The sequence below is a fragment of the Verticillium nonalfalfae genome (assembly GCF_003724135.2).
Source record: "Verticillium nonalfalfae strain VnAa140/NRRL 66861 chromosome Unknown scaffold_33, whole genome shotgun sequence".
NCBI lineage: Eukaryota > Fungi > Ascomycota > Sordariomycetes > Glomerellales > Plectosphaerellaceae > Verticillium > Verticillium nonalfalfae.
In genome coordinates, this window is record NW_021167258.1 from 140,077 (window position 1) to 155,857 (window position 15,781).

The 15,781-nt window shown below is 53.5% G+C and overlaps 5 protein-coding genes across 5 annotated transcripts; 2 read left to right on the forward strand and 3 right to left on the reverse strand.

The window, feature by feature from the left end:
* Nucleotides 1-1,435: 1,435 nt before the first annotated feature.
* D7B24_005421 (uncharacterized protein) lies at nucleotides 1,436-2,959 on the forward strand (the record flags this gene model as incomplete). The annotated part of the gene is made up of 1 exon (XM_028639577.1): nucleotides 1,436-2,959. One exon carries the CDS (start codon nucleotides 1,436-1,438, stop codon nucleotides 2,957-2,959), a length of 1,524 nt encoding a protein of 507 aa, XP_028496098.1.
* A 283-nt stretch (nucleotides 2,960-3,242) lies between these two features.
* D7B24_005422 (uncharacterized protein) lies at nucleotides 3,243-4,089 on the reverse strand (the record flags this gene model as incomplete). The annotated part of the gene is made up of 2 exons (XM_028639578.1): nucleotides 3,243-3,437; nucleotides 3,487-4,089. 2 exons carry the CDS (start codon nucleotides 4,087-4,089, stop codon nucleotides 3,243-3,245), a joined length of 798 nt encoding a protein of 265 aa, XP_028496099.1.
* A 2,085-nt stretch (nucleotides 4,090-6,174) lies between these two features.
* Nucleotides 6,175-7,491, forward strand: FAEB-2_2 (Tannase and feruloyl esterase; the record flags this gene model as incomplete). The annotated part of the gene is made up of 1 exon (XM_028639579.1): nucleotides 6,175-7,491. One exon carries the CDS (start codon nucleotides 6,175-6,177, stop codon nucleotides 7,489-7,491), a length of 1,317 nt encoding a protein of 438 aa, XP_028496100.1.
* A 203-nt stretch (nucleotides 7,492-7,694) lies between these two features.
* Nucleotides 7,695-9,428, reverse strand: D7B24_005424 (uncharacterized protein; the record flags this gene model as incomplete). The annotated part of the gene is made up of 3 exons (XM_028639580.1): nucleotides 7,695-7,852; nucleotides 7,911-9,251; nucleotides 9,326-9,428. The coding sequence occupies 3 exons, from the start codon at nucleotides 9,426-9,428 to the stop codon at nucleotides 7,695-7,697; spliced, it is 1,602 nt and encodes a 533-aa protein (XP_028496101.1).
* Nucleotides 9,429-13,206: 3,778 nt separating this feature from the next.
* D7B24_005425 (uncharacterized protein) lies at nucleotides 13,207-14,868 on the reverse strand (the record flags this gene model as incomplete). Its single annotated transcript, XM_028639581.1, has 4 exons — nucleotides 13,207-13,295; nucleotides 13,382-14,161; nucleotides 14,241-14,317; nucleotides 14,777-14,868. 4 exons carry the CDS (start codon nucleotides 14,866-14,868, stop codon nucleotides 13,207-13,209), a joined length of 1,038 nt encoding a protein of 345 aa, XP_028496102.1.
* Nucleotides 14,869-15,781: the final 913 nt, after the last annotated feature.

Sequence of the window (15,781 nt, forward strand, 5' to 3'; positions counted from 1 at the left end):
ACGTGTGAGCGTTCTTTCCCCTCGTATGGGCGCCTGATTCGTTCTCCATGGCCTATTGTAGAGGACACATCTCTAGTTCGAAGGCAGTACAAGGTTGCACCTCGAGATCGATCTGCATCACGACGAGCGATTGCAGACGCCCAGCCCACGCAGTCTCAGCTGTGCTGATACCGCCATATACTGACCTCCGCCTGCTCGTGAGGGGTAGCCAAGGTTCAGCAAGGGCATACCATGCTTTCCCGGAATTATACCCTGTTAGGTCGTGACCGGAATGGAGATTCATGCAGCGACACCACCTCTAACCAGTGATGATCTTCACCCTACCTAACCTTATCACAAGTATGAACCCAGCACTGGCCTCGGAATCGGGCTTTTCACCCAGGCACATCGAGTACTCAACGGCCACGGCGCATCTCCAGCTGGATCCGCAGTAGCATCTGCGTGCTTCGCCGTCTGTCAACACGTCAGGTGCACTTGTAACGTTGCCGATGCGGCCGCTCGGTTGTTGGAGACCACTTGGCGCCCGTGGAGCTTTATCTTCCAGCGCATTGCTACGTGACCCCTGTTTTATTGCTGGGTGCAGCTTGGACTACGACTCATCGACGTCGCCACAAGTTCTCTTCTTCACGTCTTTCCGCTGGAAATCAAAGCCCGAATCAGGAATGGCGACGCGATGCCAAGGCTGGGGTTCAGATCTCGCAATGATAAAAACTCCAAAGTCCGCTAGACGTTTGTTAAGGTCCTAGTTAACCAGCTCCAGGAAATAGCAAATCAACATGGACATCATCAGCCTTGTGATCTTAGCTTTCATCCAGGCAATCTGTGCCCAGCTCTCCGTTATTCCTAGTGTCGTATTCAGCTCGACAGGCGATGGGACTTTGGATGTGTTGAGCTTGTCCAATATCATTGTTGATAACAAGTTTGCAAATTCTCGCGATGAGGACGGCGCAACACTTATCCCTCCAACCCTCGCGGAGTTCGCCGACACATTCTCGCAGGATTTAGCTTCAGTTCTCGATTGGAGACTGTCAGTTGAAATTGCCGGTTCAACTAACTCATCAGCTATTTTTTTAACCATAGGAGACCCAAGCGACTTTCTCGACGTAGCTGGGCGACCTACATCAGAGGGCTATTCACTGGAATTCTTTCCTACTGGCATTACCATAACCGGTGCAAGCCCACTCGGTGTCTGGTGGGGCACCCGTACACTCCTTCAACATCTTGTGGCAAATGGCACTGGGACGGCTCCCCTTGGGCGGGTCGTAGATAACCCTGGCTGGGCCACGCGGGGGATGATGGTGGGTGCTGATGGCCAATATGATACTCTCCTTGCTGATTTTATTTCTAGCTTGACGTCGCCCGACACTATTACCCGGTTGAGTTTTTGGAGGAAATGTGCGCGTACATGTCTTTTTACAAGCAGAATACCTGGCACATGCACCTTAGCGACAACCTTTGGAACAACGTCCGTTTGTATAGCTACGAGCACCAGCAGGGGCTCTATGCCGCCTTCCGACTTTGGTCGGATGATCCGGCTGTAGAAGGCCTCAACACCCGCCGGAATGAATCTTACACTCGGGAGGAGTTTGATCGCCTGCAGTACACCTGCGCTTCTCGTGGAGTGACAATTCTTCCTGAGATTGAAGCGCCAGGGCATGCTTTGGTCATCTCTCAATGGAAGCCTGAGATTGCTCTTCCTACTGACATGAGTCTGCTCAACATATCACACCCGGATACAATACCGACGGTCAAGGCGATCTGGGAGGTCTTTCTGCCATGGTTCCACACAAAGGTTGTTCACATGGGAGCTGACGAATATCGGCACCCAACACTGTCCGACGAGTTTCTGGCCTCCGAATACACCCGCTTCGTCCAGGAGATCAACGACTTCATCGTTGCGAAGTCTGGCCAGCAAACCAGGATTTGGGGAACTTTCCCTCCCCGCCAAGGTGGCAACACAGATAAAGAGGTCTCGATCCAGCACTGGGCACCCTGGGAAGCCAACCCACGCTGGGACTTCCTTCAAAATGGCTACAAGATTCTCAACTCCGGCGACCGAGCCTACATAGTGGGTAAGTGGTCGGAGCCGTACCCTCAAGAGCTCAACCTTGATTTCATCTTCGGCGGCAATCCCGAGGGTGGCCCGTTCTATCCGAACATCTTCGATAACAATAATGCGACCAACAATGCTCCTCTTGACGATCCAAATATTCTAGGCCACATTGCTGCCCAATGGAACGACTTCGGACCGAACGCGACAACAGTCCTCGAGGCCTACTACCAATGGAAAGACGGCATTGCAGCAGTAGCAAATCAGCAGTGGGGCAGCAGGCTCTCTCGCGAAGACTATGCCGACTTGTATACTGTCCTCCAGCCCCACGCTCCTGGACAGAACCTTGATCGGCGTATTCCCTCAGTCGGCCCTACCATTCTGGATTACGACTTTGTCAAAGGTCGTCGCTGCAACGGCAAGTACAAAGATGCGTCTGGAAACAACTACCATGCGGATTCGACATGTTTCAATTCAGGCGAAGGAATCATTCTACAGCCTGGGTGCGAAGTGACTACGCCCCTCGACTCTAAAGGCCGAAACTATACTCTGAGCTTCAGAATCAAACCAACCAGTGACGCCAAAGGACCTATTCTGAGAGGCAGAGATAGCGAACTATGGTTCGGGAATGGCACCTCGAACGCTGTGATGCTATTCTCGGGAGAGAGTGCGTATGCCTTGAACTATACGTTCCCTATCGGCGAGTGGACAGAGGCAAGTCTCGCAGGGAAAGGCAAAAGTACGTATCTCGATGTAGGTGAGGGGCCGATGGAGTTTCTGACAATACTTGGCTGGGAGGGGGACAAGAATGTGTGGACGTATATTGGCATTGAGGCGCCTCTGAAAACTATTGGCGGTGGAAGTTTTGAAGGTGTAATTGGCAAGATGAAACTCGTCGATGGTGCCTAGGGATATTGCATCAATTTATTAGGACAGACATAGAGCGAGTTTCTACTTTGTCATGACCATTCCTTTACAAGGTTGCCATAAGCCATGGATGATTACCGAGCATGCTGAAGTCTAATAAGGCACCTGTCTATCGCCAGTCCCAGAAACTGAAATAAATCGAAAGGAAGCAGAGCTAGAGTAGCCTGGAAGTTGTTGTCCCATTATTTAGCGAATCAAATGGGTAGGTTACTGTGTGCAATGGAACTTTGAGTCTACTGATTTGGGGCCAGAAGCCTTGGTCATGCTACTCTGAGTCGAGCTCTGGGTAGTGCCTGTAGATGCCGTCTGCGTACTTCTGCCTTCTCTCACTTTTAAGGTATTCCTTGATGTTGGGGCGTTCCTTGACAGCATCGTAGAGCTTAAAAACTCCATTGTATTTGTTACTGTCCTGCAGTTTGGTCAATGCCTTGGGGAAGGCGAATTTGACGCCGTCAATGCACTGGCATACGATTAGCAGCCGGATTTCAGTCGAACGAAATTGAACCCACTTGGAATAAGACCAGATCAGCGTACGTGAGCGATCCGCCATATAGCCACGGTCCCTCTCCACTGGCCTCACCCTTGAGCACGCGCTCAAAGTAGCCAAGGAATTTAGGAAGTCTGATTTCAACGTAATCCTTTGCCCTTTTCTTCGATTCCTCCTTCTGGTCCTCATAAGTGAGGCCCATAGCGATGGGGTGATGTGTGTCGTGGACCTCGTTGCTCAGGCCATCTAGAGCTGTAAGAGCCAGCTGGTTGACGTGATAAACTCCGTCATTCTCATCTCCGGGCTTGGGGGCTAGGCCGTGACGGACTCCGAGATACTGGAGAATGTTGGGCACCTGTGCGATGAGAAGGTCGCCGTGTATCAGGATTGGCGGTGCGAAAGGAGGAGGATTCGAGGCGTCCCCTGTGTTGGTGTCGGCGGTATGCTTCAACACCTCGTCGACTCCATTCTCAGCTGCTGCTGTGTCTGTGTATGAGGCTCCGGCTTCTTCAAGGACGAGGCGAACATGCTCTCCCCGCCCGGGAACGCCAGGCCAGTAGACGAGGCTGTAGGAGACATCCTTGGCCGTCTTCGTTCGCTTCGCAGATGGAGATGTAACAGACATAATTCTTGTACGTGGATCGTGGTTTCTGGTATCGTATCAATCGATGAAGAGAGAGATTGAGATTGAGATTTAGATGCTAACAGGACGTCGCGTGCGAAGTTCGAGTCCGACGCCGAAAGCGGCTGAAACATTGCCGACCCATAGTGTGGGGTAAGGCGCCGGAAGTGATGTCATGTACCCGGAATCGACTGTCGCTGCCTCGGATTGCCCTATTTTGACGTCAAAATGGTGTAACCTTGTTTTTGATGGAGAGGTCTCTACTCCGAACCGGATGAGAGGTATGCAAGCCCGAAATCAATCGTAGCACGCAGGATAGGACATTGGGTTGAAGTGTGTTCATTGAAGACGGCTGGCACTGCCACACAACGCGCCGCGATTTCATTCCACCACTAAATCTATCAACAAAGAAAGAAAAGAAAATGATCGAAATTTACTACATACTGTGTCCATTATGAGGCATCTAGAACTCGTAAAGCTGCTCCAATAAATTGAGGTCATTACTTTAAGCCAGTGACCAATGCTTGATAATACTTGAAAGGTTTGATTGGCATGATATGCGCTCGTAATTGAGTGTGTCTGCTGTGAAATCCTGGCTTATTATGTGGATTCATGTAGCAGTTTGATCGTGATGTCCAGGGATCGCAGCGAATTACCTGACAAATCGGTCAACGTCACGTAAAGATCGCGTCTTACCAACCCCGCTCATCAAAGGACTGGGTGCATTCTGTTGATTTCGATGCGCAGCGCCAGCCCTATTGAGATCGTACCAATAGTGGCTGGACTTCTGCCGCAATTACCGAACGACTTGGCTTCCCCGGACTTTCTACCCCTCGTTGAGTCGGATTCGCTTTCGGCTGAATCCGTTGGACCACGACTGCCGATTTCTACGATATATGCTGCTGCACATGCCGAGTCTGGCTACGAAAGCAGTATCGTGGCTTGCAGCCAGACCAAATGTAATTGTCCAGGTTTGTGACGGCCGGCTACGGCTCATGCTAACATATGTGGTATTGAGCCCTGGTCTGTGAGATGCATACTGATCTCCGCACGTCTCGAGTCATGGCACACTGCATGTCATGACAAGAGAAAGCAAAAGCCCCGGTTTGTGTCAGTGTCTGGGCGAGAACCCTCGATTGCAGCTGCAGTAGCACCGCTCTTCTTGCTCGACCAAAGTCACGTCTGAAAGATTCGTCTACCTAGCTGTTCGGTCCATCGAATCGTGAATCAAGCGCAGTTTGGCTGTCATCTGAGAGAATTCGTATCAGTCCATGAGGAGGCTCGGGCAGCGAACCCTCCTACCAAGTTTTACGGGAACATCATGTGAACACAAGCCCCCAGTAGGGGTTTCTCCTCCACGCCCAGTCCTTTGTTCTCGGAGTAATTATTAGGGACTCCAACGAAACTCCACTGAGTTTAGCTTGCCGTGGGGTATTGACCGCCAGCAACACACGAAACTCGCCCTAGCCTGATTGAGCAGTGCTGCCGCCAAATTGCAACTACCGAACCAGGGCGTCGTCAGCCAACTCCCCGCTTCCAAAAACGCCCCTTCCGATTTCTCCTGAGACTCGGCATAGATACAAGGCAATCCATATGAAGTACCTGACATTTCTGGTTGATCAAATGGTATGCCGGGTTAAAATGGGATTACCAGTGATATAAAGGCAGGATCTTTTCGGATGCCAAGTGATTCGCCTGCTCCTGGTGTATGCTATTTCGCGTATAACTCTCTACCCATCTCTCTGCTCAGGCTTAAGATCAACCTTGAAAATCAATTCATTCTTTTGAAACAGTTTAGGCAGCATGGTTCGATCTGGTCACCTAATCCTCTCGTTGGTTGGGTTGGCAGAAGCGACATGCAACCCCCCTATCAATAATGCCGCTGTATTTAAGGAACGATGTCGGAACTTGCCAGCATTTCTCAAGATTCCAAACTCCAACACGACATCAACGGAGTTTGTGCCTGCAGGAACTACACTCCTCTTCCCAAATGCCGTGCCAAGCTGTGGTCGCACCTCTCAAAATGTTACCGTCGATCTCTGCCGTGTTACGGCCGAGGTGGCAACCTCTGCTCAATCGGGTATCAAAATGGAGACTTGGCTGCCGCTGGACTGGTCTGGGAGATTTCTGAGTACCGGCAATGGTGGTCTGGGAGGGTGCATTCAATACGAAGACATCCAGTACGCCACCTCACTGGGTTTCGCAACTGTCGGTACTAACAACGGACACGACGGCGGAGATGGATCGACATTTACTCAGCTCGATGTTGTAGAGGACTATGCCTACCGTGCGCTACATACTGGTGTCGTCCTCGGCAAGCAAGTCTCCAGAACCTTCTATGGCAGACCCCACACAAAAAGCTACTACCTAGGCTGCTCTACGGGTGGACGTCAGGGTTTCAAGGAGGCCCAGAGCTTCCCTGACGATTTTGACGGCATCGTTGCAGGCGCTCCGGCATTTTCTTTCAACAATCTTACGTCCTGGAGTTCATTCTTCTATCCCTTGACCGGTCCACCGACCGCCGATACCTTTGTGCCATTTAGTGTATGGCCCTTGATCACGAAGGACATTCTGAAGCAGTGCGATCACCTTGACGGCGCTGTCGATGGGATTCTGGAGTCTCCAGACCTTTGCAACTATGATCCATCTGATCTACTCTGCGCCGAGGGTCAAAATAGCCCCATATGCCTGACGCAAACACAAGCAAATACGGTGCGAAGCATCTACTCTCCTCTACGCGACGTCGAAGGGAGCTTTGTCTATCCTGGCATGCAACCCGGCGGCGAGTCCACCGAGGCTGTCTTCGCCATGTTCAACGGCAAACCTTTTGGTGCGTCAGACTGGTGGAAGTACGCTGTCTTCAACGACTCGAGCTGGGATCCCCTGACGTTGAAGAGGGAGGACTTTACTGTCGCTTCGCACCTCAACCTCTTCAACATTGACACGTGGGAGGGCGACCTTTCAGCGTTCCAGAGGAAGGGCGGCAAGCTGCTTCACTACCACGGCCTGACTGACGGTATCATCACCAGCGAGAACTCACCTCGATACTACGAGCATGTTTCGCAAACCATGGGGCTTTCTCCTCCCGAGTTGGATGAGTTTTATCGCTTCTTCCGCGTTTCGGGCATGGCGCACTGCTTCGGTGGACCTGGTGCCAGCAACATCGGCAACGGAGGATTCACCCCGCCAGCCAGCCTCGAGCCTGAAGAGAACGTTCTGATGGCCATGGTGCAATGGGTGGAGAAGGGCATCGCGCCGGAGTATGTGGTCGGAACTGCCTTTATCAACGGTACGCAGAGCGCTGGGGTTGATTACAAACGGCGACACTGCCGCTGGCCCGCGCGCAACGTGTATCAGGGTCCCGGCGACGTCAAGGACGAGAATAGTTGGGCGTGTGTTCAGTAGACGTGATGTCACGTGGCTGTCGTGGTGTACATTCTGAAGTGTTTCCTCATATCTTCGTTACGCACTGCCCGCTGCTGGCAGTGCTGTGTATATCCGACTACGTAGCTTTGTCGTGGCTCGTTCACAGATCTCGCAATAAAACTCAAACATGCACTACCTCCCGCCAGCGCTACCTAGTCCTGCCCTTCTCACGAAACATTGCGTTACTCCTTCCTCTCGAACTGCTCTGACTCGATGTACTTCTTCTCGTCGGAGACGGAATCGGTTCGCTCGGGCACGAGCTCCTTGCCGCGCAGCTGGGCCCAGACGGCCTTGTGCATGGGCTTCATGAAGAGAGCATCCATCTCCTCGAGAGTAATTCCTGGAGGTCAAAGTTAGCACCGAGTAATGGTACAACGCGAGGAGGTGGAACAGCTTACCCTTGGTCTCAGGAACGAAAATGAAGGCCCAAATACCCATGCAGACAAGAATGGCGCTGAAGAAGAAATAGGCACCATAGCCGAGATCAGAAATCATGTAGGGCGTCGAGCGCGCAATGATGAAGGAACCGAGCCAGGTGTCGGCGGTGGTGATGGCGACGCAGAGCATACGGATGTCGAGGGGGAAGATCTCGGAACAATAAGTCCAGGTGATGCCTTGCCACGTGGCACAAATGATGAAGCCGTTGACATAGACGCAGACCATGGCGAGGTAGCCCCAGGCATCGCGGTTGACGACACCGGCGGCGGCAGCGCCAGCGGGATCGGCCCTCATAACGTAGCCGCCAATGTACCACATGGGAATGCAGCCGAGTGCGGCACCCCAGATGAGGCCCTTGCGACGACCGACCTTTTCGACGACGTAGAAGGTAAAGCAGATCATGCCGAGCGTCTTGGCAATGCCGTAGAAGCCGGTCGAGAACAGGCGCAACGAAGTACCGGACACGCCAAGCGTCTCGAAGATACGGGGTGCGTAGTAGGTGATGATGTTGACGCCGGTGAAACTCTGGAGGAACATGAGCGCCATGCCAATGCCCATGCGGTTTCGTGTGCCCTTCTGGAAAAGCTTCTTGAACTGCTGCTTCTTGCTCATGCGCATAGTCGATCGCTCCTCAACCTGCTGGCGGATCTCGCCCATCTCGCGGCGGACGTATTCGTGGTCGCGGTCGAGGCCGCGCAGTCTGCAGAGGATACGCTCGGCGCCTTCAAAGTCGTCACCTCTGGCGAGCCAGCGGGGAGACTCGGGACACCACCACATGCCGAAGAATAGACCGACACCGGGAACCAGCTGCAGAGCGAGGGGGATGATCCATTGGGCTTGCGATTCAACGTCGATAGTCTGGTCTGTTGCGTAGTTGATCCAAAAGCCCAGCATGCCGCCGCCTTGGGAAGCAATTTCGAAGATACCGACGAGTCGACCACGAATAGACGGCGGTGCTGTTTCGGCAATGTAGACGGGGACGACGAGAGAAGAAGCGCCAATGCCGAGACCGGCGACGGCGCGGCCTGCAATGATCATTTCGAGCTTGCCGTGGGCGGCGGTCATGAGAGTACCTCCGATGAGGAAGACGAGAGCGGCGAGCATGACGGTCTTGCGACGACCCCATTTCTCGGCAAGCGGGAACGTGAGAAGTGCGCCGAAGAAGCAGCCGGCTTGGAAGGTAGAGACAATGTTGCCTTGGACAGTATCACGGTGAGATTGGGACTTGCCAGCGAGGTCGAAGTCGCGGCGGAACGAGTCAAGCGCCATGGTGCCGCCGATGACGGCCGTATCGTAACCCACTAAATGCTGTCAGCATGGCACTAAATGGCAAGGCCTGCCTGTTGTAGACGACGCAAAGATTGGCTTAACATACTGGCGAGAGCAGAGCAGGAGGCGACAAGGGCGACAAGATGGATGCGCCAGTTGCGAACCTCGGGGGGATCAAGAGTCCCGGAGGCGTGGGTGCTCCAACCCATGATGGCGATGATGTAGAGTGAAACACTCTGCCTGAATAGTTGACTAGACTTCAAGCTGCGCAGTCGAACTCGCTGAGAGACCGAGTAAGCCGGAGACGAGAGAAAATTCGCTTCTCGGGTGGAGGAGAGGTTGCTTCGTCAGGGTCTATCTGGATCCAAGACTCGTGGGCTGCTCCGTCGTATTATATAGGCGAGCCCTTGGTGCCCCATCGCTTGAAATTCTCCATGGAACCCACCCCCAGAACCAGGGTCGGCGTGAGATGTGAGATGGACTGGAGCACGAGATGCCGCGCCGTCGATGGCGCCGGCCAACGACCGTGAAGCATGCACCCTGGAGAGGTCCGTGGCGGCCCGGTCTGGGGGAGAGTCGGACTAGCTTGGGCAGAATACTACGCTGCTACCCCGCGCTTCCCACGTCGCGAAGCACAAAAAGGACGGGGATCTGGTCGCGCTGGCAGCGGCAAGCTTGGGCTGGCGTGTGGGGATGGACTGAATGTTGATCTGGGGGAGGGGGCGGTTAGGGGCGACTAGAGTCAGAGATTTCCGGGGAAATATCGCGAGGCAAAGAAGGGATCATCGCGATAGAGGCATGGCGGACGGCAGGGTCATTTCGTTACATGGTCACACTTGTACATGGTGTGAGTGCTGGTCTTGGCACTCAAGACGATTGGACCAACGTCGGGATCCGCGAGTCAATGGGTGGTAAGATATTCATGAAGATTGAGGGTTTGTAGTCGATAGGTCGGCATTTCCGAGGTTGGATTACCTCACGGTGCATATGATGTGCCAGCAGAAAGAAAATGAGGTTGGTAATGGGAGGCATGGACTTGCTCAATGATGGTCCCGAATCTGGCATGATGGAGGCGCATGCAGCCGAACGAAGAATGGAATCAAGCGTGCAGACTTGCTGACAGTCTCGAACTCCGTCCTCGCGTGCTCTTCTTCGCGCCCGCAATGGTAGCCGCCGGCCTTGCGAGTTTCCGCTCCAAACTGAAGTAAACGGCTACACGGTCCAACGCCAAGCGGCCACACCAGGTTCTTGGTGTCGGACCAAATCCCGCCCTAGATGGAGCCGCACTACCCTCGTGATGAAGCTAGACCATTGCTTAAGCTTAAGTCGGTGGGTCAGTCCAGGTTCACCGCGGGGTTTCGACACAGGGATTGGGCGGGAGAAGCGCACACGATGCATCGCAACCAGGGGGCTATGTCGTGAAATCTGCATTTCGGCCAGTTTCCGAGCAGCGGCAGTTGGCTGGAGCCTTCCTCAGGTCTGTCGTGAAGTTTCACAGCTGGGAAGCGGCAAGGAGCCATGGCGGTTGTGGCGTGCTGAAGTGCAATGTCGAGTCCCGAAGTTTTCCGCGTGGGTGACCCAGTCAGTGGTGGACTAGAAGCACGGAAAAGTCGCCAGAGTTTCTTGTCCTGAAGCAATTTCTAAGCTTGTGATCCGTAGTTTAAAACGGGGGATGACCGAGAGTCCCATTTGCTAAAGCCAGGAAATATGTGTCGAAGCTCGGACAGCGGCCGAATGTTGCATCTCGGCATGCGTCTTGAGGCTCGACAAGCAGTGCCAGGGTCGGAACTTGGCCGACTCTTGGCGACGGCCGTAGATGAAGGGTGCGGGCCAGGCTGGCTGCCGGTGGCCATTCCGCTGAACAACACGAAACTACGACTTTTGAAAGCACGGGAGTATTCGTAACGCTCGCGAAGAAGACTTGGAATCCCTTCAGTTTGATCTTTTTTTTTTGATCGTCTTGCTTGCAGAGGCAATGTATCGCGCCGAATGCTTTACACAGACCAGCATCCCCCAGCGCTCAAGGATGCGCATGGTTGTGGCAACATGGCGGGCATACATTTAGGCTCCGCCTGTTGACCCGGATGGATCCCGGCCGTCAGCTTTTCCGACGGTAACCCAACCACCACCACATCGGCCATTACCCACAACACCGAGGGGAGTATATCACACACCTACCTAACCAGCGCGAATAATCCCTAGCGTCGGCCATCCTCCGGCGGTTGTCTCCACTGATCCCGCAACATGGCCTGATTGCTACACAAGAAGTTGTGAAATATCAAGGGAGAAGTGTAAATGAGGTGTGCTGAAACGATCCCTACAACGTGAGAAGCGCCGTTAACAGCAAGCATTATTCGGTTCCCATGTCTTTTGACGACTATCGCATCTGTTGGCGGATGAAATAGTACAAGTCGCCGAGGAAGCCCAACGCTATTACCCCAGACACATCCTGATTTCCCCAGATTGTCAACTTTTCTTTCCTTTGTTTCTCTTCATCGCGTCGAACCCCACCTCACCCACCATAGCAGATGCGCTGGCTGGCGCTTTTCGCCGATTCTCGTTGCTGTACATCTCCACCACGCTACATCTGGCCCTACTCGTGCCCATACTACTGTGACAGTCTGCGACGCTCCCTCCGAAGTTTCTCCAGCCATCCTTCCCGCGACTCGATTGCCCAAAGGCAAAAGGGTGTCAATATGGATGAGGCTTCGAGCGCGGGAACAACACCGAGAATGACGTCGCACACCGATGTCTTAAAAGGGAGGATTAGCGACGATCCCCCAGGGCCGCCGTAGCGCCACATGCGTGGCCCCTGAAAGGGGTGGTGTTCAGAGCCTCGGTCTTGTGCCTTATCGGTAGCTGTAGCCAGGGGCCTGCGTACGGGCTTGCAGGGGCGCTACAGGGGCGCTGCAGGGGCTCTAGCCGGGCCAAAGTGCTCCGTTTTGTTCTCACACGTGTGCTAACGACAGCCTACTTCTGTGTGAGTTCGCGGCCGAGGATACGACGTCCTTGGGTGTTGGTAAAGTAAGCCTGGCTATCAAAGTTAATGGGTAGCGATCTTCATACTCGTAGGTGATGAAATGCTGTACGAAATCCGTACTAAGACAAATTGATGGATTGCATGATCATCTCTAGTGCGGGGAGATTGACAAATGGATAACTCAAGACGTAGATGATGCCAAAAGGAGTCCAAAATGTGAAGGTTATGAGTTCCGCTACGATGCCGCCCATATCCCGAAGTCTACCAATGGCCAATCTCTTGGATCATTTGACGAGTTCCATGCCTTGTCGGATCAGAGGACAGGTAGCCAATTGCGCGCTAGGCGATCCGCCCAGAGTTCTGCTGTCACAAAGGTGCCATCGTCTCGAAACATGCGCCCTATCCCATCCACTCGAGATATTTCTTTTACGCCAATACTTAGAAGCGAGACAATAGAGAAGTTCTTGGTGTAAGGATCAACAATATAATATCTCCAATTCCCACAGTATTCGATGGCTTGGTCGCTCTTGCAAGTTGCTCCCTAGCATGTCCATCACTTCCAGAGAAGCCAGATTCAGTGTCTCAAGCACATACCTGAACGAGTTGGACATTCCGGGCCCATATATGCTTGAAGACGCCGAGACGATCTGTATGATATCAGCTAAGAAGTGATGACATGTCGTGAGCCGTGTGTTGGGCGCCGCTCGGGGTACAGGAACATGGGCACGTGAGCCTCCCGCCTTGATGCTGATCGGCCCCTCTAATACACAAAGGTTTGGCACTCATAACATAGATTCAGAATCCGTTATACGAGCCTTCTGTGAAGATGTCACGCTGTCTTGAACCGGCTTTCTGGATATTTGTGACAGGGTTTCGGCGGCGGAGAGCCCGCAACTTGAGGAAGACTCTCGAAGCATTACGTATTCAGGTCAAATACTGACAGCTCGGCAGAGCGCACCAAGAGCTCAGGGTCTGGGGATCAACCAAAAATTCTCATTATTTATTGTTCATCCCGTCTGTACGGCTTGTATACTGTGGATGGTAAAGGCGGTAGTGGCCGGTCCGCTATACTTGGAGGAACCGAAAAGTGGGAAGCCTGATGTAGGGAAGGCGTCCTCATCGATGGGGTGTAGTACGACATCAACTCCGGTGACAAAACGCTGCTGCTTGCAATGCTCGTACCCCCCGAACTTGCTATGCTCGTGACGCTCTGCCTCTGCTTGGCAAGACTCTGCCTGGCGAGATTTTGCCTCTGCTTCTGAACCGGCTTCCTGCGAATCGCCGGCGGTGAAAGTCCCGTAGCTTGGAACTTCTCTTGCGGCAGCACTAAAGGCTCAGGCCAGCTAGTAAGGGGGTCGGGGCTGGGGATGGGACTGGGCTGCGGCGAGTCAGCGTCCATCATTCTCATCTTCTCCTCAAGCGCTGCTGCTTCTATTGCGGCGTTCGCCGTCTCCGCTCTCTCCGCAATGTCACGGCGAGATTTGCGCAACATTGTCGAGATTGTGCTCCTTGAAGCACGTGAGGAGCTCGGCTTGAGCTTGCCAGACTGTGTGCTGTACTGCTCATTATGGGAACTGCTAATGGTTGATCGCATTGTCGATGGCATGGTCGACCGTGTTGAGAGGGTAGGCCAGCGGAAGATTTTAATGATGCCGGTCTCGCTCTCAGGCTGTGGGGGTGGGGGACTGTGTTGGGCCCATGCCGCTGTAGTGGCTTCGCGATCAAATTGCGAGGGCTGACCTTGGAATTTGCGATAGTGATGCTGTTCGTGGGAGTACTTGTAGCCGGCTTCGGCGTCGACAGAAAAATCATTTACGGGTGGTAAAGGAGACTTCTTCTCGTAGGGATGTGCACCATAAGGCAGTTGGGCAAATGATTGGCGTCTTTGGCGTCTTCGACGCCAGAGAAACAAGAAAAGAGCGACAATGGCAAGAACACCGACTGCTTGGCTATCAGCTACATCTTCAACATGGCCTTTTCGGCATTGACTTACAAGTGATGCCAAAACCTAGGGCAAGTTTGAAAGGAAGCATGGAGTTACCGTCACCCTGAGAGTCGATACTCGGAGTCTGCGCTGGCTCACCCGCCGGGAATGTAGTGCTAGGAGAGATAGAGGTGCTGGTTGTTGAAGTTATTGGTGTAGTTTCACGGAATAGGTCTGTTGGCACGCCAATACTGAGATGCGCTTCCTCAGGCTTGGCTGTGATTATAGGTGACGTTGATGATGATGATGATGATGAAGGTGCCTGAGGATGTTCCTGAGGTTGAGTAGTCGTTACTGGTAGTGGTGTAGGAGATGGTGTCGAAGAGGGCCCTGGTGCTGGATCTGGCACTGTTTCAACCGGCTTTGTTGTAAGAACTGGTTGGGCCTTCTCAGTCGTGGGACTAGGACCAGCTTGAATGGGCGCTGGAGTCGGTGTCGGCTCTGGAGTTGGGGCTGGTGTTGCCTTGGGAGTGGATGTTGGCTTCGGGGCCTGAGTCCTGGGAGTCTCTGCAGGCTTTGTTGTCGGTGATGGTGCAGCTTGAGGGGTGGAAGTCGTGGCCGCTCCTGGATTAAGAATTCCTTCAACGAGTGACTTGGGTCCATTCAAGATGTCGCCAATGATTCCTCGGCGCGTGATGTTGCCATCCGGCCTGGCCTGCAGGCGTCCTGCACTGCGGGAGGGCATGATATGTTTAATGAGAGTTCGGATCGCACTGTGAGAGAGTCGAAGGTGTTCATGACATGGTCATCCGATCCGCCAAGTAGGTACAAAGTTAAGAGAAGAAAAAAGAAGAAAGAGTAGCTATGCGGCAGAGGTCGTCTCCTGGGTCAGTTTCTCCAAGACCATCCTAGTCCAATTCGCTGAGTCCAGGAGGTTGCGACGAGGATAGAGCAGAGCTCTGGGACAAGAGAATGGAGAAACAAACAAACTTTCTCGAAGTTGACTGGGGGGTTTTGAGCCATCACGAACTCGAGGTCAATGCGGAGGCTGGCCTGCACTAAATCGACCTAGGTGTGATTGCGGCGTCTGTGCACAAGGCTTCGGCCGCAACACCATGCTTTTTCAGGAGCTACGGTGTCTCTAGGTCACAGTAGCTGCCGTCCGAGCGACGACGCCTCGCCCGTTCCAGTCGATTCCTGTTGCTCAATCGCTCTAGGCATGCAGCCGCCCGTCGCGATAGCGTGATGCGCACAGGGGCACCCCAAGCCGCAAACCCCCCTTCTCAGCCTGGGAAGTGTATCGTCAGTGTCCAGATTTGCGCCAAGGGCACCATGGCTTACTCGTGCTGTAGCGTCCGGTGTGGCATCGTGCGTACCAGAGTCCACCGTGCAGATCGGACGACAGCCATGGCATGTTTTGCGCGAATTGGAGATGTATCTGGTTGTCCTCCATTCAGCCGTGGGATGAGGCCACAGCCGCCATTCCTCAAATGGCTATCACTTCGCGAGAGACATATGGAGAGTGGGAGTCTCTGGCTGCGGGAGACATCGCAATTGCCCGGCGTAGCAGTCAGCATCGAAAACGTGATTAACACGAGACATGGTTGTGAGAAAATGCCCATCCCTTTCCAGCCACCAGCTTGGATGGAAACCCCCAG